The following is a 27,330-nucleotide window of genomic DNA, read 5'->3' on the forward strand; positions in this document are numbered from 1 at the left end:
AATAGAATAGAATAGAACAGAATAGAATAGAATAGAATAGAACAGAATAGAATAGAACAGAATAGAACATAATAGAATAGAACAGAATAGAATAGAATAGAATAGAATAGAACAGAATAGAATAGAATAGAATAGAACAGAATAGAATACAATAGAATAGAACAGAATAGAACAGAATAGAATAGAATAGAATAGAATAGAATAGAACAGAATAGAACAGAATAGAATAGAATAGAATAGAATAGAACAGAATAGAATAGAATAGAATAGAACAGAATAGAATAGAATAGAATAGAACAGAATAGAACAGAATAGAATAGAACAGAATAGAATAGAATAGAACAGAATAGAATAGAATAGAACAGAATAGAACAGAATAGAATAGAACAGAATAGAATAGAATAGAACAGAATAGAATAGAATAGAACAGAATAGAATAGAACAGAATAGAATAGAACAGAATAGAACAGAATAGAATAGAACAGAATAGAACAGAATAGAACAGAATAGAATAGAATAGAACAGAATAGAATAGAATAGAATAGAATAGAATAGAACAGAATAGAATAGAATAGAACAGAATAGAATAGAATAGAATAGAATAGAATAGAACAGAATAGAACAGAATAGAATAGAATAGAATAGAACAGAATAGAATAGAATACAATAGAATACAATAGAATAGAACAGAATAGAACAGAATAGAATAGAATAGAATAGAATAGAATAGAACAGAATAGAATACAATAGAATAGAACAGAATAGAATAGAATAGAATAGAATAGAATAGAATAGAATAGAATAGAACAGAATAGAATAGAATAGAATAGAACAGAATAGAATAGAACAGAATAGAACATAATAGAATAGAACAGAATAGAATAGAATAGAATAGAATAGAACAGAATAGAATAGAATAGAATAGAACAGAATAGAATACAATAGAATAGAACAGAATAGAACAGAATAGAATAGAATAGAATAGAATAGAATAGAACAGAATAGAACAGAATAGAATAGAATAGAATAGAATAGAACAGAATAGAACAGAATAGAATAGAACAGAATAGAATAGAACAGAATAGAACAGAATAGAATACAATAGAATAGAACAGAATAGAATAGAATAGAATAGAATAGAACAGAATAGAATAGAATAGAATAGAATAGAACAGAATAGAAAAGAATAGAATAGAATAGAATAGAACAGAATAGAACAGAATAGAATAGAATAGAACAGAATAGAATAGAATAGAATAGAATAGAACAGAATAGAATAGAACAGAACAGAACAGAACAGAATAGAATAGAATAGAATAGAATAGAATAGATATTTAATGTCATTGCAAGTATACAATTAAAGTGTTAGCAGTCCAATGCAGCATAAAAAAATAAAATAAGATATAAAATATATACACATAACTCTAACACACACACACATATAAATGTCACATGCAGAATATGATCATTGGCCTGGTGTGTTTTTACTCTGCAGACAGAAATGTTCACCTCACCCAGGGGCGCAGACCATCAGGGCCCCTGGGTGAGCATGTGAATGCGTGTCTGTGGGGGCCCCCGGCGTGTCGGACGATCTTGAACGTCACTTATGAGCACGACCGAACTCTCTGGAGAGGAAAACAGAGAAGAAACTCTCATTAGCATCAAGTCATCATCGGCCATAGAATCAGAGGATTGCAGTGAATTAGTGGAGCTGGTAATGAGCCTCGGCTTCTTCAGAGTTAAAACTAAAAAGCTTCAAAGAGACGGAGAGCTCCGCTGACATCAAAGCCCGGACAGATAATGACTGCGTATCAAACATCACAGCTCGTATGAAGCTTCGTCCTCCAACTGCTGACTTTTATTTTATATATTCCAGCTTTCTGCAAACAAAGTTTCCGCTTGTCTGAGACAGTAAAAGTTTATTTCTACTGTCACTTTATATAAGAATTATGTTGGAGTGGGCTAGAGGGAGTTCTTTTAAAGTTTGACCAAATGAAATGTCTTCATGCTGGTTTTTTGCAGCTGATTTTTAACGGCACGTCCCCTCTGGTGAGCCTGGATCAGCAGCTTTGCGTCTGCTGCCGGAGCTCCTGTCAGGCTGAAGGATGTTCAGACCCTCTGCTAAGCCTCTGCTGGCTGGACGGACGTTTTCCCTCCTACATTTTAGGGATTCATAAACATAAATCCTCTTCTCCTCCATGTTGGGTGCTGGAGAATCTCTCGGGTCAGTTTGTGAAGATTTTAGAGGAGTTACAGATTGTTACAGATCTCTAAAGTGAGATGAAAATGAGCCCTCAACAAATGAAGTGACCGATCACAGATCATCTGATCACAATTCACACACTGGTGATGAAAGAGGTGCATCACCGTCCAAGTTTTGCGCGACCTGTCGGATCATTTAGGAGCTGCAATTAAAAGATAGCAAGAAGCAATTAGACGTCCGTACAGATGCGATAAGAAGTTATTTGGTCTGATTTGGTTGAGTTTACTTTAAGAGGATCAGAGACAGGAAGTGAGAAGATAGAGGGATAAAAATGTGCAAATCTCATGCTGTGTCTCAAATCTGTTAGTACTCTCACTTCTGTGTAGTATTTTTCTATTAGTACACTTCTGTACTAATAGAAGTGTACTAGTACAAGCTAGCATTATTGCACAAAATCATTACAGACCGCTAAATTAATGTCTTATATGTGACAACAGTATAGTGGTGGGTTAGGGTATAATTTGTATCATGCGGCATTCTTCCATACTTCTCACTTAATATTCTGAGTGCATTCACACCGAAGTATGGAAACACTCAGCAAAAAGTTGAGTGTGTAACTATGGACACTTCTCGCCCTCAACGGTCGCCATCTTGGCTCTGCAGCAGAAGGAGAGGGAACACTTTTTAAACAGGAAATGAGGACCGAGGACGTTGTAACTACGGTGAACATCACTGCGTTATACAAATGTAAATTATACATGGTTTTTTTTTGCACTAAGCACCACTATACTGTTGTCACATATAAGACATCAATAGATTTCTTAGGTTAATTCAGCAGTCTGTAATGATGTGGTATCGCCAACGATAATCTAATACACAGTGTGCTAACAGAAGTATGTGATTAGAGACACAGCATAAGTCTGGAAGACACAGGCCAGTGTTGTCTACCTGCAGGACCAGATTAACATTAAATGGGGTTTCAGGTCTGAGCTGAGTTGTCGGCTCTTTCTATTAAGCATCAAACTTGACCACAGACCTTTTATGTTTCATGTGTCTCTCTTCACTGTCCTGTAAATAAGCAAAAATCCCCAAACTGCAACACAAATGAGTCGACTTCTTCTTTAAAACTAATTCAACTCGGTGGTGTGACATGATGTTAATAGAAGAAGAAGAGAGTCAGAGGGAGCATGGCCCAGAGCCTGACAAACAGAGGATCAAACACCCGCAGAAGAAGAAGGAGAAGAAGGAGAAGAAGAAGAAGGAGAAGAAGAAGAAGAAGAAGAAGAAGAAGAAGAAGAAGAAGAAGAAGAAGAAGAAGAAGAAGAAGAAGAAGAAGAAGAAGAAGAAGAAGAAGAAGAAGGGATGATCAAAAGATGCAGAGCTGCAGCAGAATCTCTGCAGAGAATACCATCAGCTTTCATCCTCACTTTCACAATAACAAGTCAGCAGTATTTTCCCGGGACGGAGAGGACGGAGCACTGATCACATAAAGAGACAATCACAGACCAAATCATGTCCTACAGCTAGTTTTAAACCTCTTACCTCACTTCTGTCTGCAGGTTTATTTATAGTCCGTCTCCTGAATGGCTGTGAAAACGTCTGCTTGCCCTCCAGGAGCTGACATAACACTCAGACCATTTCTCCTTGTTTACTATCTCTTCAGTAGCGTGCCCAGCGTTAACTTCACATCAGCACAATGTTCTTTATTCCCACACTAATGCCTCGCTGACAACAGGAGGATTTAGACGCTGCAGCTCTGACTCTGCAGGGCCAACAACAATCCGCTCGGTTTGTGGCCGTAAATAAAAAAAAGTCTGGGAAGAAACGTCATGAAGGAAAAAAGAACATTAAAACCAATATCAACAAAACTCAATTATCACCAAATATCCAGTTTAATTTAGAGCGCTCACTATTAAGATCCTCACAAAGATCCAGAAAAGAAAAGAAGGGATGATAAAACTAAATGTTTTCATTATTTTAGTCATATTATTACATACACATGCAATTTGAAACCTTTGAAATGTCCTCAATTAAACTTAATCTCCATCAAGATTTATGTTTCTTTTTCTCAAATATAATAATTCAGACTATTAGGTCTCATCTAAAACATGCAGAATATTCACCTTATTCAAAAAGTTGTGTTCATGGTTCTTACTCCAGTTTATATTATCATTAATCTAAAGTTATTTTCACACATCTTGCATTACTGATCCCAGTTTAGACCTGAAATCCTCCTAATGCAAAACATCATATAATGAAAATAAGTTGAATAAAATAAAATAGAAGTAGATTTGATATTACTTGCATTTAAAGAGCAGGTTGCAGTGAATCAATGTTCCTCATGTTCTCCTTTAGGATGAACTGTAAAAACTGATCCTCTGACTCTTTAATTATTCTAACATTAAACTTTCTTTATGGTCAAGTTGAGGTTTTGGTTAAAGGTTAATAAACATGTTGTGTATTGTGCTTTTTTTTTGGTATTAAACAGAGATCATGATCTTAAGTGAGCACTGCCAGTGTCTAAACAACCATAAAGAAGTTTAATTATTACAGTCAAAGTACTGCAGTATTATAGTGATGTAGTATGCAGTATTACAGTAAAAGTACTGCAGTATTATGAGCGATGTAGTATGCAGTATTACAGTAAAAGTACTGCAGTATTACAGTAAAAGTACTGCAGTATTATGAGTGATGTAGTATGCAGTATTACAGTAAAAGTACTGCAGTATTATGAGTGATGTAGTATCCAGTATTACAGTAAAAGTACTGCAGTATTATGAGTGATGTAGTATGCAGTATTACAGTAAAAGTACTGCAGTATTATGAGCGATGTAGTATGCAGTATTACAGTAAAAGTACTGCAGTATTACAGTAAAAGTACTGCAGTATTATGAGTGATGTAGTATGCAGTATTACAGTAAAAGTACTGCAGTATTATGAGTGATGTAGTATCCAGTATTACAGTAAAAGTACTGCAGTATTATGATCGATGTAGTATGCAGTATTACAGTAAAAGTACTGCAGTATTATGAGTGATGTAGTATCCAGTATTACAGTAAAAGTACTGCAGTATTATGAGTGATGTAGTATGCAGTATTACAGTAAAAGTATTGCAGTATTATGAGCGATGTAGTATGCAGTATTACAGTAAAAGTACTGCAGTATTATGAGCGATGTAGTATGCAGTATTACAGTAAAAGTACTGCAGTATTATGAGCTTCATGTATGAATCTTGCTGTGGAGAATCCTGAAACCAAACAATCATATTGTGGAAATAATGAGTGTAATGTTAACACACAGCCTGTCTTTTAGTGCGTGTGTGTGTGTGTGTGTGTGTGTGTGTGTGTGTGTGTGTGTGTGTGTGTGTGTGTGTGTGTGTGTGTGTGTGTGTGTGTGTGTGTGTGTGTGTGTGTGTGTGTGTGCGTCTTGTCCTTCAACAAACCTCCCTGTTTACCATCTGAGGGGCTTCAGAGGATTTAAAGATGCAGCTTCTGTGTGTCAGAAGGGTTTAAGTTGTGTTTATATGAAGGTTTGGGGACATTAATACCTTCATCCCTGCACGCTAATATGAAATATAAATAGAAGCGCAGCAGGAGGAAAGAAATACATTCAACTTCTTAAAAGTTAAATATGAAAAGGAAATAGGAAAACGCTCCGTCTGTCCTTCACCAGCCGCGGCTTTGCACAGATTCATTTCGGCGAGTCGGCCCTGAAATATTCTGCAGGCAGGAAGGAAGGAGTTTATCAAAAGCAAATCACTTCAAATCTGTTCCTGCTTTGGATCGATGTCACAGTAAACAGGAAGACACAGACACACTGTTAAACTCATTTAAGCACTGCAGAGCCCCCGAAGTCCCAAAAGATTAGGTTGTTTTTTATACTGTGCACACAAGAAAAATAATAAAATAGATTTTAAAAAATTTCCTTCCCTTCCTTCCTTCCTTCCTTCCCTCCTTTCTTCCATCCATTTTTTCTTCCTTCCCTCCCTCTTTTTAATAACCCTAACACCTCCTTCCCTACTTCTTTCCTTCCCTCCTTCCTTCCTTCCCTTCTTCCTCTCTTCCCTCCTCCCTCCCTTCCTTCCCTCCTTCCATCCATCCTTCCTTCCTTCCTTCCCTCCTTCTTTCCTTTCTTCCTTCCTTCCTTCCTTCCTTCCTTCCTTCCTTCCTTCCTTCCCTCCATTTTTTCTTCCTTCCTTCCCTCTTTTTAATAACCCTAACCCTCCTTCCCTCCTTCTTTCCTTCCCTCCTTCCTTCCTTCCCTCCTTCCTTCCTTCTATCCTTCCTTCCTCCCTTCCTTCCTTCCCTCCTTCCATTTGTCCTTCCTTCCTTCCTTCCTTCCTCCCTTCCTTCCTTCCCTCCTTCCATTTGTCCTTCCTTTCTTCCTTCCTTCCTTCCCTCCCTCCTTCCTTCCTCCATCCCTTCTTTCCTTCCCTCCCTTCCCACCTTCCCTCCCTCTTTTTAATAATCCTAATCCTCATCAGATCAAATTGAATGAAGATGACTTTGACCCTCCTGCTCTACGTCATACAGGTGACGTCGAGGAGGCGGGGCCACGTGGCTTCCTCCAAATGATCCCCGGTGCAGCTCTTGGCAGAAACAGCTGGAGGAGCTCGCGGACAGACGGAAGTTTGTTCTCCAGGTTTTTTTGGCAACATGTGGGCGCGTGCTGTGCTATGCGCGGGGCTGCTGTGCGCGCTCTGTCCGGCGGGGAGGACGACGGAGGCCGAGAGGGACGAAAGAGCGGTGCAACAATACCCATACAACTCCAACAGACTGGTGAGTCCCAATTATTACATTATTATATTATTATATTAGATATTACATTATTAAATTAGATATTACAGTATCCTATTACATCATTTTTATATTTATTTACACTTATTTTATTCAAATGTGTAATGTAGACTTTAAGATCACCACCCCATTATTTATTATTTAGTTATGTATCTTAAATTTTCTCTATAAAAACTATAATTATTTAGTATTAAGCTATTTAAATTAAAAGAGTATTTAAATAAAAATATTTTTGGTTACAAACTAATAAATATTAAAAGTTATAAATCCATATATTATTATCATTATTATATTTTTACACTTCAAATGTGTTATTTATTAGGTAGATGAAGACTTTTAGATCATCTCCACACTCTATATTATTTATGTATCTATCTTTAATTATATATTTACCTTTTATGTTTCAGTGTTTAATGTATCAGTGTGGTTCAAACTATAATTCTTTAGTATTTATTTAAGTTAAATGAGTTTTTAAATAAAAATATTTTAGAATATTTAAATAATTACCATAAAACCTATAGATAGGTTAATAACATTAAAGGCTATATAGCCTAAATAAATTAATAATGATAATAAAAAACAATAAAAACATTATTATCATTATTATTATCTATTACCTATTATCATCTCCCTAATAATCAAATCAAAACAACTTGATTGTCCATTTTTGGACTGGAAACCAGCATCAGATATCACATCATACATCACAAAAAAAAATAGTAAAAACATTTAAATACACATTTAAATGCAACTTTTTCTTTAAAAAAAAGGAATAAATAGCTAAAAATGCAATTTATTAATTGTTTCTTTTACAAAGTTGTATCTGTGTAGCTGCAATAAAAATACATTTATTAATAATTATAAATATTGCTACCATTAGGCTATATTTATTATTGTTAGTATTAACATTATTCATAAAATAAACCTTGGTAAATAATACAGCTCCTATTATAATATGCTGTTATTATACATGAACTGAAGCTACAGGAACCACTGAGTTTTGTCTGTAAAATATAAAATGTCAGTAAACTGTGAAAAATATCTGTTATAATTTGCCCAAGTTGATGATTTCAAATGTCTTCTTGTGTCTTAAAACACAAAAATCTTTTTTATTATCAGAGAACAAAAAAAAAACTATAAAATCTTCACATTTGAGAAACGAACCAGCAAATTCATTTAGGTATGTTTGCCTTAAAAATCATTTAAAATAATTATTCAATCATCAATGTGTAATGTTTTAAGTTCCTCAGTGTTTTAGTTATTGCCATAATCTGTTTCAACACTGAATCATTATATCAGTGTTTTATTTCAGTTGAGTGAATCTAAAGCTCAAAATAAAGATCTAATGTGATCTAATCTTTAATAAAATGCTGATAATATAAAAATAAAATATTAGAGTAGATCAGTTCATTGTTGGTTTTAATCTGCAAACATGAAATGTGTTGATATTAAGAGGTAAAGTAGAAAATCACCAGTTTTATCCTTTAACACTGACTGTGTGTGTGTGTGTGTGTGTGTGTGTGTGTGTGTGTGTGTGTGTGTGTGTGTGTGTGTGTGTGTGTGTGTGTGTGTGTGTGTGTGTGTGTGTGTGTGTGTGTGTGTGTGTTTTCTCAGCTGGGCGATCTGCATGAAGTGCTGGAGAAACTGCAGACCAAGAGGATTAATCCGTGGGAGAAGAAATATGGACAGGTTCCCTCTGTGAGTCTGAGCCGCTGCACTCTGAACACATTCACTCATAAATAAATAGTAGTTTAAGACCTTCATCAGTTTGACACGTAATGTGGATTTAAACGTTTTGTGTGTAATCCTCCATTTAGACATTTACACCTAAATGTACTTATTGATATGTCATGATCTGCACAGGCTATATTTTAATATTCTCACATTATTGTCAATCATCTTGAACAGCTTGGATTTATGTGACATTTATCTAGTTAATATTTAAAGGCACAATCTGCACAAATCAGCTGCTGAGCTTCTAAAAGTAAAACAACACTAAAAACCTGCAGTCTGATAAACTGACTGACATGTCTGATAATGTTAAAGATGCTAATCAGTAATATTAATGATGCTTTTTTACATTTATATCAAGTTTAATATGCAAGTAGATGCTTTCTTCTACTGTATATCTACTCTATGTTTGGCACGAGATGTCAAAACTTACTTTCATTAGAAATTAAAGGATTCAGAAATGTACGGTGCCCAGGAGGAGCCATGTAGAGAAAGATAAAAGCTCTCAATTTAATAATTCATGCTCTCGATTTGGTCATTTCTAACCAGTGTGTGGGATCTAGTGCCACCTAGTGGTGAAGCTGCAGATTACAACCAACTGAATACCCGTCTCTTCTACTTCCAAGAGTAATAGATAAACCTACAGTAGCCATAAAACTTACTGAAAGGTAACAAAAACACAGTGATGCTTATTTTCAGGTGATTATAAACTAATTAAAAACATACTTATTATAAATGTCATATTTTATTCTCACTAGAGCCACTAAATCCTACAAACTGCACCTTTAATTCACCTTCACAATGGAGCGATCGTATTTAATTTTAAAGGTTTAATTTTGAACACTGTGTTATCTCAGAGATCCCTTATAAAAAGAGTCAATTCTCTATTTGTCCATTATATATATATCATAAAAACTGTAGACAAAGATATATATATACTGTATGTATAATATTGTTTTAATACATAATGTGATTTTCTTTAAACTTCCAGCTGACTGAAGGTGTTTGATGCCGTTTATAAGAGGAAAACAGGCTAAACTAGTTATTCTAAAGCATGAATTATTACATCAATTGAGCACAAATTAGTTTTTTATCTCCACAGAAATTAGATCAAAAGAAACTAAACAAGATGGACTTAACTGTGAAGTGATTATACATAATATAATGTTGTAGTATGCTGGATCACATTGTGTTTAAAGCCTTTTTTTGTACTTTAAACTCAGCAAAACCTTTATAATCATGTTGTGGTGCACAGTGCAAAAAATCACCTCATCCTGATGAGAGATAAATGTGTTAACCCACCTGTTGTCCTCGAGTCAAGGAAGGAAGGAAAGATAGAAGGAAGGAAGGAAGAAATGAATGAAGGAAGGAAGGAAGGGAATAAGGAAAGATGGAAGGAAGGAAGGAAGGAAGGAAGGAAGGAAGGGAGGGAGGAAGGAAGGAAGGAAGGAAGGAAGGAAGGAAGGAAGGAAAGGATGAAAGGAAGGAAGGAAGGAAAGATGGAAGGGAGGAAGGATGGAAGGATAGAAGGAAGGAAGGAAGAAAGGAAAAAGGAAGAAAAGGAGGGAAGGAAGGAAGAAAAAGAGGGAGGAAGGGAGGGAGGAAGGAAGGAAGGAAGGAAGGAAGGAAGGAAGGAAGGAAGGAAGGAAGGAAGGAAAGGAGGGAGGAATGAAGGAAGGGGGGAAGGAAGGAAGGAAGGAAGGAAGGAAGGAAGGAAGGAAGGAAGGAAGGAAGGAAGGGGAAGAATGAAGGAAGGGGGAAAGGAAAGAAGGAAGGAAGGAAGGAAAGAAGGAAAAATGGATGGAAGGATGGAAGGAAAGAAGGAAGGAAAGGAAGGAAGGAAGGAAAGATGGAAGGAAGGAAGGAAGGAAGGAAAGGAGGGAGGAATGAAGGAAGGGGGGAAAGGAAAGAAGGAAGGGAGGAAGGATAGAAGGAAGGAAGGAAGAAAGGAAAAAGGAAGAAAAGGAGGGAAGGAAGGAAGAAAAGGAGGGAGGAAGGAAGGAAATAAGGAAAGATGGAAGGATGGAACGAAAGAAGGAAGGAAGGAATGAAAGGAAGGAAGGAAAGGAGGGAAGGAAGGAAGAAAAAGAGGGAGGAAGGGAGGGAGGAAGGAAAGAAGGAAGGAAGGAAGGAAGGAAGGAAGGAAGGAAAGGAGGGAGGAATGAAGGAAGGGGGGAAGGAAGGAAGGAAGGAAGGAAGGAAGGAAGGAAGGAAGGAAGGAAGGAAGGGGAAGAATGACGGAAGGGGGAAAGGAAAGAAGGAAGGAAGGAAGGAAAGAAGGAAAAATGGATGGAAGGATGGAAGGAAAGAAGGAAGGAAAGGAAGGAAGGAAGGAAAGATGGAAGGAAGGAAGGAAGGAAGGAAGGAAAGGAGGGAGGAATGAAGGAAGGGGGAAAGGAAAGAAGGAAGGGAGGAAGGATAGAAGGAAGGAAGGAAGAAAGGAAAAAGGAAGAAAAGGAGGGAAGGAAGGAAGAAAAGGAGGGAGGAAGGAAGGAAATAAGGAAAGATGGAAGGATGGAACGAAAGAAGGAAGGAAGGAATGAAAGGAAGGAAGGAAAGGAGGAAAGGAAAGAAGGAAGGACGGAAGAAAGGAAAGAAGGAGGGAGGGAGGGAGGGAGGGAGGGAGAAGGAAAAGAGAAAGGGAGGAAGGGAGGAAGGTAGGAAGGACGGAGGAAGGGAGGGAGGAAAGAAGGAAGGAAATAAGGAAAGATGGAAGGATGGAAGGAAAGAAGGAAGGAAGGAAAGGATGGAAAGATAGAAGGAAGGAAGGAAGAAAGGAAGGAATGAATGAAGGAATGAAGGAAGGAAATAAGGAAAGATGGAAGGATGGAAGGAAGGAAGGAGGAAAGGAAAAAGGAAGAAAAGGAGGGAGGAAGGGAGGAAGGAAGGAAGGAACAGTCAAAACAGACGGGGTCAATTTGACCCGGGAGGACGACACAAAGGTTAAAGGGGAAGTATGTGATGTTTGCTGACCTCTGTATCTGACCCACGTGTTGATATGTGAATGATTAAAGTGTGTAATGTAGATGTCTTTGCGGTGCGACCTGGGAATGATTAAAGTGTGTAATGTAGTCGTCTTTGCAGTGCGACCTGGGAATGATTAAAGTGTGTAATGTAGATGTCTTTGCAGTGCGACCTGGGAATGATTAAAGTGTGTAATGTAGTTGTCTTTGCAGTGCGACCTGGGAATGATTAAAGTGTGTAATGTAGATGTCTTTGCAGTGCGACCTGGGAATGATTAAAGTGTGTAATGTAGTCGTCTTTGCAGTGCGACCTGGGAATGATTAAAGTGTGTAATGTAGATGTCTTTGCGGTGCGACCTGGGAATGATTAAAGTGTGTAATGTAGTTGTCTTTGCGGTGCGACCTGGGAATGACTAAAGTGTGTAATGTAGTCGTCTTTGCGGTGCGACCTGGGAATGATTAAAGTGTGTAATGTACACGTCTTTGCAGTGCGACCTGGGAATGATTAAAGTGTGTAATGTAGATGTCTTTGCGGTGCGACCTGGGAATGATTAAAGTGTGTAATGTAGTTGTCTTTGCGGTGCGACCTGGGAATGACTAAAGTGTGTAATGTAGTCGTCTTTGCGGTGCGACCTGGGAATGATTAAAGTGTGTAATGTAGTCGTCTTTGCGGTGCGACCTGGGAATGATTAAAGTGTGTAATGTACACGTCTTTGCGGTGCGACCTAGGAATGATTAAAGTGTGTAATGTACACGTCTTTGCGGTGCGACCTGGGAATGATTAAAGTGTGTAATGTAGTCGTCTTTGCGGTGCGACCTGGGAATGATTAAAGTGTGTAATGTAGTCGTCTTTGCGGTGCGACCTGGGAATGATTAAAGTGTGTAATGTAGATGTCTTTGCAGTGCGACCTGGGAATGATTAAAGTGTGTAATGTAGATGTCTTTGCGGTGCGACCTGGGAATGATTAAAGTGTGTAATGTAGATGTCTTTGCGGTGCGACCTGGGAATGATTAAAGTGTGTAATGTAGATGTCTTTGCAGTGCGACCTGGGAATGATTAAAGTGTGTAATGTAGATGTCTTTGCAGTGCGACCTGGGAATGATTAAAGTGTGTAATGTAGATGTCTTTGCAGTGCGACCTGGGAATGATTAAAGTGTGTAATGTAGTCGTCTTTGCAGTGCGACCTGGGAATGATTAAAGTGTGTAATGTAGTCGTCTTTGCAGTGCGACCTGGGAATGATTAAAGTGTGTAATGTAGATGTCTTTGCGGTGCGACCTGGGAATGATTAAAGTGTGTAATGTAGTTGTCTTTGCGGTGCGACCTGGGAATGATTAAAGTGTGTAATGTAGATGTCTTTGCGGTGCGACCTGGGAATGATTAAAGTGTGTAATGTAGTCGTCTTTGCGGTGCGACCTGGGAATGATTAAAGTGTGTAATGTACACGTCTTTGCGGTGCGACCTAGGAATGATTAAAGTGTGTAATGTACACGTCTTTGCGGTGCGACCTGGGAATGATTAAAGTGTGTAATGTAGTTGTCTTTGCGGTGCGACCTGGGAATGACTAAAGTGTGTAATGTAGTCGTCTTTGCGGTGCGACCTGGGAATGATTAAAGTGTGTAATGTAGATGTTTTTGCGGTGCGACCTGGGAATGATTAAAGTGTGTAATGTAGTCGTCTTTGCGGTGCGACCTGGGAATGATTAAAGTGTGTAATGTACACGTCTTTGCGGTGCGACCTAGGAATGATTAAAGTGTGTAATGTACACGTCTTTGCGGTGCGACCTGGGAATGATTAAAGTGTGTAATGTAGTTGTCTTTGCGGTGCGACCTGGGAATGACTAAAGTGTGTAATGTAGTCGTCTTTGCGGTGCGACCTGGGAATGATTAAAGTGTGTAATGTAGATGTCTTTGCGGTGCGACCTGGGAATGATTAAAGTGTGTAATGTAGTCGTCTATGCAGTGCGACCTGGGAATGATTAAAGTGTGTAATGTAGATGTCTTTGCAGTGCGACCTGGGAATGATTAAAGTGTGTAATGTAGATGTCTTTGCAGTGCGACCTGGGAATGATTAAAGTGTGTAATGTAGTCGTCTTTGCGGTGCAACCTGGGAATGATTAAAGTGTGTAATGTAGTCGTCTTTGCAGTGCGACCTGGGAATGATTAAAGTGTGTAATGTAGATGTCTTTGCAGTGCGACCTGGGAATGATTAAAGTGTGTAATGTAGTCGTCTTTGCGGTGCAACCTGGGAATGATTAAAGTGTGTAATGTAGTTGTCTTTGCGGTGCGACCTGGGAATGATTAAAGTGTGTAATGTAGTCGTCTTTGCAGTGCGACCTGGGAATGATTAAAGTGTGTAATGTAGATGTCTTTGCGGTGCGACCTGGGATTGATTAAAGTGTGTAATGTAGATGTCTTTGCAGTGCGACCTGGGAATGATTAAAGTGTGCAATGTAGTCGTCTTTGCGGTGCGACCTGGGAATGATTAAAGTGTGTAATGTAGATGTCTTTGCGGTGCGACCTGGGAATGATTAAAGTGTGTAATGTAGATTTCTTTGCGGTGCGACCTGGGAATGATTAAAGTGTGTAATGTAGATGTCTTTGCAGTGCGACCTGGGAATGATTAAAGTGTGTAATGTAGATGTCTTTGCAGTGCGACCTGGGAATGATTAAAGTGTGTAATGTAGTCGTCTTTGCGGTGCGACCTGGGAATGATTAAAGTGTGTAATGTAGATGTCTTTGCAGTGCGACCTGGGAATGATTAAAGTGTGTAATGTAGTCGTCTTTGCGGTGCAACCTGGGAATGATTAAAGTGTGTAATGTAGATGTCTTTGCAGTGCGACCTGGGAATGATTAAAGTGTGTAATGTAGTCGTCTTTGCAGTGCGACCTGGGAATGATTAAAGTGTGTAATGTAGATGTCTTTGCGGTGCGACCTGGGAATGATTAAAGTGTGTAATGTAGATGTCTTTGCAGTGCGACCTGGGAATGATTAAAGTGTGTAATGTAGTCGTCTTTGCGGTGCGACCTGGGAATGATTAAAGTGTGTAATGTAGATGTCTTTGCGGTGCGACCTGGGAATGATTAAAGTGTGTAATGTAGATTTCTTTGCGGTGCGACCTGGGAATGATTAAAGTGTGTAATGTAGTTGTCTTTGCAGTGCGACCTGGGAATGATTAAAGTGTGTAATGTAGTCGTCTTTGCGGTGCGACCTGGGAATGATTAAAGTGTGTAATGTAGATGTCTTTGCAGTGCGACCTGGGAATGATTAAAGTGTGTAATGTAGTCGTCTTTGCGGTGCGACCTGGGAATGATTAAAGTGTGTAATGTAGATGTCTTTGCGGTGCGACCTGGGAATGATTAAAGTGTGTAATGTAGATGTCTTTGCAGTGCGACCTGGGAATGATTAAAGTGTGTAATGTAGATGTCTTTGCGGTGCGACCTGGGAATGATTAAAGTGTGTAATGTAGTTGTCTTTGCGGTGCGACCTGGGAATGATTAAAGTGTGTAATGTAGACGTCTTTGCAGTGCGACCTGGGAATGATTAAAGTGTGTAATGTAGTCGTCTTTGCGGTGCGACCTGGGAATGATTAAAGTGTGTAATGTAGTCGTCTTTGCAGTGCGACCTGGGAATGATTAAAGTGTGTAATGTAGTCGTCTTTGCAGTGCGACCTGGGAATGATTAAAGTGTGTAATGTAGATGTCTTTGCGGTGCAACCTGGGAATGATTAAAGTGTGTAATGTAGATGTCTTTGCAGTGCGACCTGGGAATGATTAAAGTGTGTAATGTAGATGTCTTTGCAGTGCGACCTGGGAATGATTAAAGTGTGTAATGTAGATGTCTTTGCAGTGCGACCTGGGAATGATTAAAGTGTGTAATGTAGTCGTCTTTGCAGTGCGACCTGGGAATGATTAAAGTGTGTAATGTAGTCGTCTTTGCAGTGCGACCTGGGAATGATTAAAGTGTGTAATGTAGATGTCTTTGCAGTGCGACCTGGGAATGATTAAAGTGTGTAATGTAGACGTCTTTGCGGTGCGACCTGGGAATGATTAAAGTGTGTAATGTAGTTGTCTTTGCGGTGCGACCTGGGAATGATTAAAGTGTGTAATGTAGTTGTCTTTGCAGTGCGACCTGGGAATGATTAAAGTGTGTAATGTAGATGTCTTTGCAGTGCGACCTGGGAATGATTAAAGTGTGTAATGTAGATGTCTTTGCAGTGCGACCTGGGAATGATTAAAGTGTGTAATGTAGATGTCTTTGCAGTGCGACCTGGGAATGATTAAAGTGTGTAATGTAGTTGTCTTTGCAGTGCGACCTGGGAATGATTAAAGTGTGTAATGTAGTTGTCTTTGCAGTGCGACCTGGGAATGATTAAAGTGTGTAATGTAGATGTCTTTGCAGTGCGACCTGGGAATGATTAAAGTGTGTAATGTAGATGTCTTTGCAGTGCGACCTGGGAATGATTAAAGTGTGTAATGTAGTCGTCTTTGCAGTGCGACCTGGGAATGATTAAAGTGTGTAATGTAGTTGTCTTTGCGGTGCGACCTGGGAATGATTAAAGTGTGTAATGTAGTTGTCTTTGCAGTGCGACCTGGGAGAGCACTGCGCTGTCAGGAAAGGATCTCGCATCGGGAAGATGTGCGACTGTCCCAGAGGAGCTTTCTGCAACTTCTTCCTGCTGAAGTGCATCTAAAGCCGTCACATCACACAGCCAAGAGTCTATTTTAACATGTTTATTTTACAAATATGTATATATAAAAACAATCATGTAAAGTAGCCTAGAATATAAATCTATAATAAATGGTTGATGTTTATTGTCCAGTCATCATGTTGTATTAAAGGTGTTTTATCTTGCTTTTTCCCCCAATGGCTCCTCATTGTTTCACTGCTGTTTAAAAAGGTGAGCGGTGGTTGGCATGGCAACCAGAGTGTCCACATATGTGATGAACATCTAAACATATTTCAGCCTTTGATTAAAAATTGAAGTTTAATGAGTTTTAATGATTCTTACAACCTTTTGGGAAACTGGAGGATTTAAAATCTGCAGCTTATTATTATTATCATATATATATATATTATATCACATCATATTATAAGTGCAAGACTACTAAAAAAACAGCAGCAATAGGGAAAGATTAACACCCTGAACATTTATACTAAAGAAACCATTTAGGCAACATCTCAATCCAGGGCAAATCTAAAAAAAATTTGGCTTTAATTTTGAAGTTTTTCCATCAGATTTCTTCACTGTATGTAATTCTCCAGTTAATCTGAAATGTTTTATATTTAATGTTTCTTGATAAGCCATAATAATAAATAATAAAAACGATTATAATCATCATTTAGCACGTCAATTCAGCTTTTCAGTTGACTTATATGATAGTAAATATCTTTGAGAAAACTGACTGATTACTGAGTTGCAACTATTAGCCGATTAATTGACCATTTTGATAATTATCATTTTATATTTGCCTTTTTTTTCATCTTCACAAATGTGAGTATATGAATCATTTATGGTCACAAATGAAAATAAACTGGATCTCTCCATTCGGGTTATAAAAAACACCATTTTTACACTAAATTCATTGACAAAACTATTAATGCAGCAGATTAATTGATAATGATAATAATTAGTTGCAGCCTTAGTTGATTGGTAATGATGATAGTTGCATCATCTCCATCAGACGGAGGAAAAGCTGCAGGATTCAGGAGTGAAGCTGAACAGACATGAGACACTGCTGCCTTCATCTGTCTCTATGTTCATGTTTGACATTTTTATTTATTCATTCATTTACAGAAACAAACTAACGCTCGCTGATATTTGTCTGATGGATTTTCAAGCATACTTTTTGCTGTTGAGTGTTTAAACTCCTCTCAGTGACACATTTTCACATCCTCTTCATTTTTTTAATGTTATTAGAGACTTTTTATCAACTTTCAAAAAGCATCAAATTTTAAGTTTCATTCCTGTTGCTGTATGTAAAGATTGATATTAATTTATTCCTATACCTTTAACCATGAAATTAAAAAGTAGCTTTTGGCTGCGTTAAGACATTTATAGAAGCATCTGACTGTTTATAAAACTCTAGAAATAACCTGCAGGTCAAAATATGCTTCGATAAAAAAACAAACTCACGAAGAAAGTCGGAGTAAAGTTTGTGTTTATGAGCCAAAAACTGAAGGAAAGGTTCGTTAGTTTTTTACTCATTTATTAAACATTTAAATGTGATTCCTGATTGTTTCTAAACATCAACAGAATAGTAAAATAAAAAAAAGATAATTTAAGGGTTTAAATCATCAATTATTTTTAAAATAAAAGAGACTCCCACAAGTAGTTGGTTGTTTGTTTTTTTTCTCCACAGAGGTTTTTATTAGGAAGAAACTTTACAGACGTCTAAACTCCTCGGGGCTGCTTGAAGTTCATGCCGACGGTTGGCTGGGTGACCTGCAGGTTGGACAGACTGCCGAAGTCCTGCACAACAAACCAGAGAGAAAAGAGGCGTGAGACTTAAAAATACCAGGAGAATAATGTTAAAAAGGGTTTCATTTAAAGAAGTAAAGGTTTGTCTGAGAGCATCAGGGTTTGATAGGAACAGATTCTCCTTCAAACACGGGAAAGGCTCACAGGTTGATGTTCCTGTACTATCAATGACCTGACGATGAGGACGCCATGACCACTTTCGATACAGGGAGGACACACAAATAAATATAAATAAATACATAAATACAGTGATTTTAGCTTCACTTGACTGCAGCACACATGTTTAAATAACAACCTGATCCTGTACTTTAATTATCCAGCATGTTATGATATGAGACGCTGCTGAAATTAATTAAAATGTGCATTAGAAAAAGTCAAATCTGGACATTTTCTTCCTTATATAACTTCATTAATTCAAATTAAGTACTTTTTTCTTAACCCCTTGTAGGTGACACCAAGAAAGTGCTATTTTGCTTTTCCTTCCTCTTTGAGGACATAACATAAAGCATGGATTATTTCCTCATTGAGCCTAAATGTGATGTTTTAAAGACCTCTACAGACTCATTCACACCTCATTTGTTCTAAACTTTTTATTAAAAACATGTTAGAGACTCATTCTGTCAACTTCATAAATGTCTCCAGCAGGATCTCTGATGTCAGCAGTGATTTGTGTTATTCTTTGTATATACACTAAAGCACAACATGTATCTATAGCAACCATAGAACAACCTGTATCTATAGCAACCATAGAACAACCTGTATCTATAGCAACCATAGAACAACCTGCATCTATAGCAACCATAGAACAACCTGTATCTATAGCAACCATAGAACAACCTGTATCTATAGCAACCATAGAACAACCTGTATCTATAGCAACCATAGAACAACCTGATGGTGTGTCTGTGCATTACATACCTCATACAAGTGCTAAAGATTGACCTAAAAGTTAAATGGGACCGACAAAGGGTTCTTATGTGAGAAAACTTGCTGATTTTTTTTTGGTCTTTCCTGATATATTTTGAATATCTGACATTTAAATCAGTCTTTGTTGGTTTGAAGAGTAAATTTGACACCAGAACATTGATCCACATCTGTTAATCTGGTGGTTAAAGGCTGTGAGGTGAATAACTAACAGAATAACTGTTACAGAGAAACTTACCAGCAGCTTCAGCATCTCCTTGGTGTCTGGGTCAACTTCAATCAGCTCCTGGTCCAGAGCGGAAACCTGCACAGGTAAAACACAAAGAGAGAAGATGATGAGATATTAAACCTCTGACACTGTTTTCTGACAGCAGAGGAACATTTAGGCTAATTATCACTTTTTAAAAACATTAAAACTACAAATAAAATGTGATTTTAAGTCTGAAAACACTCGACTCAGGTCACTAAATTAAAGCTCCTTAAGCTACAGATCTTAATGAGCTGCTTCACTTTACTGTTTGATGCAATTACAATATAATAAAAAACATCCCTCATTAAAACAAAAAAGGAATGTTTGGTAATTAGCAGCACTTCCTGTTTTAATTATCAACTTTAACAACTAGATTAAATGTTTTCTTAAGTATTCAATTAAATAATACTCATTGATTTTATTAGTCTGTTTTTTTTTTTAACCCTAGTTTAGTCTCATTACTTACTGTATTTCATTTTACTTTAGTTGTCTTTTTTTAAAACTTTAAATAAACTTACTTTCACCTTTATTTTCTCTTACTTTAGATTTTTTATATAAGCCCCTAAATCATTTAAAAGAAAAAAAAACATTTGTCTTATTTTTTCTGTTTTTCAGCTTGTTAAACAAATGAAGCACTATTAATCTACATTAACCTGAATGAGAAGCTGCTGTATAAATAAAATTTGATTGACAATAAATGAAAAAAAGTGTTCAGATTGTACTTTGACTAAATTCTCATATTTGACATTTAAAAATCAGAATATACTCAAATATTCTTTTTTAAAATACAAAAAGTTAAAACAGGCCCCAAAAGAAAAGCTAATTAAAACAAAGTGAACATATAAGCATGCAGCAGCAGCAGGTTTGTCTGAGAGCATCAGGGTTTGATAGGAACAGATTCTCCTTCAAACACGGGAAAGGCTCACAGGTTGATGTTCCTGTACTATCAATGACCTGACGATGAGGACGCCATGACCACTTTCGATACAGGGTGGACACACAAATAATAAATAAATACATAAATACAGTGATTTCAGCTTCAATTGAATCACTTGACTGGAGCACACATGTTTAAATAACAACCTGATCCTCTATTGTTATTATTATTGATAATTTCTCCAGCAGGTTAACGTCATGTTACATTTCAACATGAGAAAACATTAAAAACATGCAGACAAAAGTCAAACCTGAACACTTTTTAAACCCCAGTTCCCTTATTTTAACCCTTAAAACAGGAAAATAAAGTAAAAAATTCCCACAAATAACTTTAAATTGTATATTTTGGGGTTTTATGAGTTGTGTCTCCACCAGGAAACGTTGCCCTTATTAAAAAGGTATAAAACATGTATATATATATATATATATATATATATATGTTTGTATTTCCTGGTGCAGGTTGTTTGTTTAAAGGTTAATAAATATATATTTCAATTATGTTTTTGTGCATGTTATCCTTTTAGTGGTATGTATTACTATTATTTTTATTATTACTAAATGATTTGATTAAAAACAAACTCAGATCAGCTGATTATCGTCCTTTCTTTAATGCCATGTTAATAATTGATCAGCATTACATCATCTGACGTTTACACAGGTTTAAAAAAAGATGCTTAACTATTAAAAAGCATCAAATAATTCATCCTGTTGCTGCTTTGATGTGACGATTAAGATGTTTAACGACAGCAAAAACACAGAAAAGAAACCAAACTAAATCTGCTGATCAATAACTGATATCAGACATGTTTAACTACAGCTGCAGAAATCACCAAATTAAAACACATTTGATCTCATCTTCTGATTATAAACCAGAATATTCACATATATTACTGTATTAAATAGCACAGATTGTAAAAAAGCAGCAAAACTTTCCTGCTTTCACTTTAAGTTTCGTTCCGAGTTTAAAAAAAAAGAAAACATGATAACACAGCGATGCGTTCACTGACCTCTGGGACGTAGTTATCCCTCCTCTCTCTCTCCTCCTCCTGCAGTTTGATGGAGATGCCTCTGACTGGACCCCTCTGGATCCTCTTCATCAGATGCGTCACATACCTGCAGAGACACAAACCACTGAGGTTAGAAACACACAAAAACACGTGAAAGAAAAAAGCACCTTATTGTAATTAAAGTGATGAGATAGCAGAGAAATATGCACACAAGCCGCTGCCGGTGTGTGTAACTCTGAAAGCTTATTAGATAAAACTTCAGTGTCACTTTCAGATGTTAAAAATGACACTAAAGAGCTCGGCAGCAGCTGCAGCTCGATGTCAAAACGAAACTTTCTGTACAAAACCCAAAGATCATCTATGAGAGAAGACGCTCCACTCTGAAAACACTGGTTAAACTCATTTTAATTCAAGAGCCACATACATACACAGCCCAGTTTGACCATTAAAACCATTGAACAACAACCTGCAAATATGTAATGTATATATTATAACTTTACAATAATAAACTGTCTATTTACTTAAGAAAAATTGGTGCAATTTAACAATATTATGTCTGTTTTGTTTGTTTCTTTCAGATTATTTTGCACAGAACCTGCTGATTGACACTATTTTATACAATATTTAATATATGAATGTTTTAAATAAATATGAATTAATATATATATTTTAATAATATATGTATGTATTGTGTTTTTCAGAGGATTATATTCATTGTCAGGGTGGGAAAAACACCTCTAAAGTTGCTTTAGATTGTTTAGAAAAAGCTCTAAAAGACTAAATACTTAAAAAAAACCCTATTATTTCTGTGTCATGAAGAGATCTGAGTGAGCGTGCAACGAGTTTGTTGTGCTGCGTATCACAAAGTCTTAACTACATATTAAACACCTGAGATCATTTTCTATAGGTGTTATATATGCTGAATGTTAGATATTATACTTGAGTGATTATGTTTTGGACAGTGATGTATGTTAGGATTCTGATCAATGCGGCCAGCGTGGAGGAAAAAAAAAGCGCCATGAGAAACACTTCCTGATGCACGAAGACACACAAATACTTTACAGTGAAAACTCGACGCTGTTTTTAGTGTTTGGAGCCGTTTCTAAACTCAACAAAGATAGTTTATGAGAGAAGACGCTCCACTCTGTGACAATACTGGATACTTTAGATTGTTTAGAAAACGTCTCCAAAAGACTAAATATTTCGTAGTATTTCCGTGTCAGGAAGTGATCTGACTGAGTGAGTGCACGAGGACGCAGGTCTGTTAGTTTGTTGTGCTGCGGATAACAACGTCTTAACTTTGTACTAAACATGTGAGAAACGTATAATGTCTGGATCATGTGTTAATTTTTCGTGTGGGTGTTATATCATCATACTCAACTGAATATGTTATAAACAGTGATGAGTGTTAGGAGTCTGATCAATGCGGACAGCGTGGAGGGAAAAAAAGGTGATTTTTTTTTTAAACCGCCATTAGAAACACTTCCTGATGCACGGAGACACACAAATACTATACAGGGAAAACTCGACACTGTTTGTAGTCTTCAGAGATTCAAGAAGAAACAAAGATATTGATGAGAGAAGACGCTCCACTCTGTAACAACGCTGGTTACTTTAGATTGTTTAGAAAACAGCTCCAAAAAACTAAATGTCAAGAAGCAGCCTGCTGAGTGTGCACGAGGAGGATTGTCTTTGTACTAAACATGTGTTCATGTGTTAATTTACAGTGTGAATGTTATATGCTGAATGTTTTGATATTATACTCAAGTGAATATGTTATAAAACTGTGAGTGTGTGAGTAAATATGTAAATGTGTGTTGTTAAATATTATATATGAAATAAGTCTGATTAATGCGGCCAGCGTGGAGGAAAGAAAAAGAAACACTTCCTGATGCACGGACACAAATACTATACAGTGAAAACTCGACACTGTTTTTAGTCTTTGGAGACGTTTCTAAATACATTTAAGTTACTAAACTCTCAAGAAACAAAGATATTTATGAGAGAAGACTCTGACAACGCTGGTCACTTGTTTACCAAACGGCTCCTTAAGACTAAACACTTACTTTAGTAGTATTTCCGTGTCAGGAAGCGGCCTGCTGAGCGTGCACGAGGCTGCAAGTCTTTGTACTAAACATGAGAAACTTGCAATGTTTGGATCAGAATCTGATCAATACGGCGAGCCAAAAAATGTTTTTTATGAAGTGATTGTTTACTGTCAAGAGAAAGGTGTCTTCATGCATGTTTGCTTCTTTCTTTAGAGACACTTTAAAGAGTAAAACTTGTTTAAAAAACGCTGTTCAAAGTCTTTGGAGCCGTTTCGAGAACAAGAAATATGTGAGTGAAACATCTCCGGGTTTTAAAAGCTACATTTCCTTCTGCAGAGATCGTTAGTACACTGTGGGTTTAAAACACCGCACATAAATCAACTTTTGGTTAACATGAGGAATCCATTAGCTGGAAAGTATTTAAGTATATTTTTTGTGTGTGTGTGAGGAAGAAGACCGCTGAGCACGCACGAGGACGCAGCTCCGTCCACACGAGCCTCACTGCTAGTTTGTTGTGGTGCAAATAACGAAGTCTTAAAAAACATCTGAGGACCTTACAATGGCTGGATCAGAGTCTGATTAACATGGGCAGCCCCAAATATTTAAGAAAAATGTGATTGTTTAAACTTCCTGATGCACAGTGGCTTCTTTCTGACTCAGTAAAACGTTCCTGAGTGAAAACTTGATGCTGTTTTCCAACTTTTTGGAGCCTTTTCTAAACAATTTAAAGCAACTAAACTCTCCTTTAATGAAGCTGTGTGGCTCACTAACATGTTTTTAACAGTTTTAGGACAAAAACAAAAAGCTCCACAGCACAGCAGGGGTGTGTGATGTGACGATATTAGACTGAGAACGATTAAAATGTCTCCAATATCTGCCTTTACAGAGAGATAGATATGCTGTTTTTACTCTTTGGAGCCGTTTCTAAGCAACTAAACTCTCCTCAGGTGCAGCTATGTGGCTCACTGATGTGTTTTTAACAGTTTTGGGACAATAACAGACGTATACAGCTTGTTAATAGCTCAGTTCATTGTTAGTTTAACACTCTGCAACATGAGATTTGTTGGATGAGTGTTAAAGTGTCTGAGAGCATCAGGGTTTGATAGGAACAGATTCTCCTTCAAACACGGGAAAGGCTCACAGGTTGATGTTCCTGTACTATCAATGACCTGACGATGAGGACGCCATGACCACTTTCGATACAGGGTGGCACTTATTTTATATTTAAAACATCGTCTACGCCAGAGGTGTCAAACTCATTTTCATTCAAGGGGCCACATACAGAACAATTTGATCTGATGTAGGACGGATCATTAAAAAGATGGAGGGAAGGAAGGAAGAAGGGAAGGAAAGACAGGCAAAAAGGAAAGAGGGAAGAAAGGTAGGAAAGAGACAGTGAAGGACGGACAGACAGACGGAAGGACAGACAGAAGGAAGGGAGGAAGAACAGAAGGAAGAAAGGGAGGAAGGACAGAAGGAAGGAAGGGAGGGAAGAAGGAAGGACAGACAGACGGAAGGGAGGAAGGAAGAACAGAAGGAAGAAAGGGAGGAAGGACAGAAGGAAGAAAGGGAGTAAGGACAGATGGAAGGAAGAAAGGAAGGAAAAAAGGAAGGACAGACAGAAGGAAGGAAGGACAGACAGAAGGAAGGGATGAAGGAAGGACAGAAGGAAGAAAGGGACTAAGTACAGATGGAAGGAAGAAAGGAAGGACAGACAGAAGGAATGGAGGGAAGAAGGAAGAAAGGGAGTAAGGACAGATGGAAGGAAGGAACGAAAAAAGGAAGGTAGGGAGGAAGGAAGAACAGAAGGAAGAAAGGGAGTAAGGACAGATGGAAGGAACGAAGAAAGGAAAAAAGGAAGGTAGGAAGGACAGATTGAAGGAAGGAAAAGAACACAGGACAGAAAGCCGGCCTGATCACACCCATCTGCGGGCAGTATCTGGCCCTCGGGCCGCATGTTTGACACCCCTGGTCTAACGCCCTCTCCACTGACAAACTCACCCGGCGATCTTGTTACGGAGCTTCTTGCTGGGGATGATGGCGATCTCCTCGCACACCCGCTTGTTGGTGTGGAAGTCGTTACCCAGCCGGGTGTAGTATTTCTCGATGATGACCCTGGCGGCCTTTTTCACCGTCTTGGTCCTGACTCGTCCCTGAAGACACAACACGGATCAGTTATTCATTCACAAGAGACATGTAAGAAGGAGTTAAAAGCTAGATTTCACAGCATAGTGTGTTAGAAGGTGCATTAATTGATGGTTAAATCACCCTTCAATGGTCAACTTTGGCTGCCATGAGGTGTCTTTGTTTAAATAAAGGTTTGTCTGAGAGCGCCAGGGTTTGATAGGAACAGATTCTCCTTCAAACACGGGAAAGGCTCGCAGGTTTCATGTTCCTGTACTATCAATGACCTGACGATGAGGACGCCATGACCACTTTCGATACAGGGTTGCACTTATCAACAATTAAACAATTAAATCAAATTTCCTCTTAGTGTTTCCATGTTGAGCTGTGGTGGAAGTATAGTAACAAAAGGAGGAACTTTGGCACTAAAAACACTGTAACATAGAATCATGTCTACTAAATTTGAAGCTTCATATTAGCTTCAGATCAACTTTTAAACACATTTTTACACAGATTTTGTTCCTCCATCACTTCCATTACATATAAATACATTATGAAAGGATCTTCTAATGATCAGTATGAACAAGAGGAATGATTACAGCATTTTAAACACACACATGCATATACTCACTGAGACATGCTTGCAGGATTTGACCTGCAGTCTCACTCTGCATTGATTAGCATTTGGTGGCTAACTCCTGCTAACTCATATTAATTAATAATTTAACCCATTTTTAACCACTCTTACTCACAACATATAACATATCCCTATAATCATGCGGCTCCCTTTACATTAAACCACATTAATATTAATAATAAACGCGGTTCATTCAGCGTCTCTCAGTCTCCTCAGTTAGCAACAAAATACCCCAAATTAAACCTTTCCCTGACGTCATCCATGATCAATACTGTGATTATTAGATGTTAGAGAGAGTCCGGTCACCGCTGATGGAGTTACCGGGGTGATAACGGCGTTAAAACAGCAGGATTGTGTTAGATAGTCGAGGTAGTCGTGAATAAAGTACCCACCATGTTGGATCGGCCTGGTAGAAGAGGACAAGCACACTTCCGGTGGAAGCTTTAATCAACACACGGAAGCTCGAGAGAGTCGCGAGCTGAAGATGCTGCGACCCCTGCAGGCCGGAGGAGGTAATTACACTTAAAGGAATTAACCTTTACAACAGGTGGCATTAATAATAAATTATTATTATATTATTATTATTAATAATATAATAACAACAATAATAATATAAAATAATATAATATAATATAATATAATATAATATAATATAATATAATATAATATAATATAATATAATAATAATAATAATAATAATAATAATAATAATAATTTAAAAATAATAATAAATACACCTGAAATATTAAATCACATTCAGTCAGTTTACAGCAAAGTGAGTCTTCATGTAGAAACACCATAAAACAAATAATCCGTCTGGTTTCTCTCTCAGCTGGAATAGTTTGTGTTCTTTTGAGGATTTGGAAAGAAGACAACAATAATAATAATAATATAATATAATAACAACAATAATAATAATAATATAATAATAATAATAATAATAATAATAATAATAATAATATAATATAATAACAACAATAATAATAATAATATAATATAATAATAATAATAATAATAATAATAATAATAATAATAATAATTTAAAAATAATAATAAACGTTATTTTTAGAGCACCTTTCATACAAGGCATGTAGCTAAAAGTGCTTTACAGAAAAAACAAATAAAACATCTCATACAGCTTTTAGTAGGTCTTTCATTCTACCGCTGTCAGACTCTACAATACCTGCATAACATAAACATTTTGTAGTTTCTTTACTTTTTCTCAATTACCA

At 37.2% G+C, this 27,330-nt stretch overlaps 2 protein-coding genes and 4 non-coding genes across 6 annotated transcripts; 1 reads left to right on the forward strand and 5 right to left on the reverse strand.

The window, feature by feature from the left end:
- Positions 1 to 6,858: 6,858 nt before the first annotated feature.
- On the forward strand, positions 6,859 to 16,384 carry cart2 (cocaine- and amphetamine-regulated transcript 2). Its single transcript, XM_062421133.1, has 3 exons — positions 6,859 to 6,981; positions 8,614 to 8,697; positions 16,277 to 16,384. Exons 1-3 carry the CDS (start codon positions 6,859 to 6,861, stop codon positions 16,382 to 16,384), a joined length of 315 nt encoding a protein of 104 aa, XP_062277117.1.
- Positions 16,385 to 18,026: 1,642 nt separating this feature from the next.
- On the reverse strand, positions 18,027 to 26,537 carry LOC133981688 (small ribosomal subunit protein eS17). Its single transcript, XM_062420506.1, has 5 exons — positions 26,491 to 26,537; positions 25,339 to 25,490; positions 21,290 to 21,395; positions 19,335 to 19,400; positions 18,027 to 18,163 (listed from the first exon to the last, which is right to left on the reverse strand). Exons 1-5 carry the CDS (start codon positions 26,491 to 26,493, stop codon positions 18,086 to 18,088), a joined length of 405 nt encoding a protein of 134 aa, XP_062276490.1. The 5' UTR covers positions 26,494 to 26,537; the 3' UTR covers positions 18,027 to 18,085.
- On the reverse strand, positions 18,256 to 18,382 carry LOC133982589 (small nucleolar RNA SNORA71). The gene has a single exon (XR_009925334.1). It is a non-coding gene; the product is annotated as a small nucleolar RNA SNORA71 (small nucleolar RNA).
- Positions 20,212 to 20,338, reverse strand: LOC133982591 (small nucleolar RNA SNORA71). The gene has a single exon (XR_009925335.1). It is a non-coding gene; the product is annotated as a small nucleolar RNA SNORA71 (small nucleolar RNA).
- Positions 24,418 to 24,544, reverse strand: LOC133982592 (small nucleolar RNA SNORA71). Its single transcript, XR_009925336.1, has one exon. It is a non-coding gene; the product is annotated as a small nucleolar RNA SNORA71 (small nucleolar RNA).
- On the reverse strand, positions 25,659 to 25,786 carry LOC133982588 (small nucleolar RNA SNORA71). Its single transcript, XR_009925333.1, has one exon. It is a non-coding gene; the product is annotated as a small nucleolar RNA SNORA71 (small nucleolar RNA).
- Positions 26,538 to 27,330: the final 793 nt, after the last annotated feature.

Source organism: Scomber scombrus, chromosome 6 (genome assembly GCF_963691925.1).
Source record: "Scomber scombrus chromosome 6, fScoSco1.1, whole genome shotgun sequence".
In the NCBI taxonomy this organism is placed as follows: Eukaryota; Metazoa; Chordata; class Actinopteri; order Scombriformes; family Scombridae; genus Scomber; species Scomber scombrus.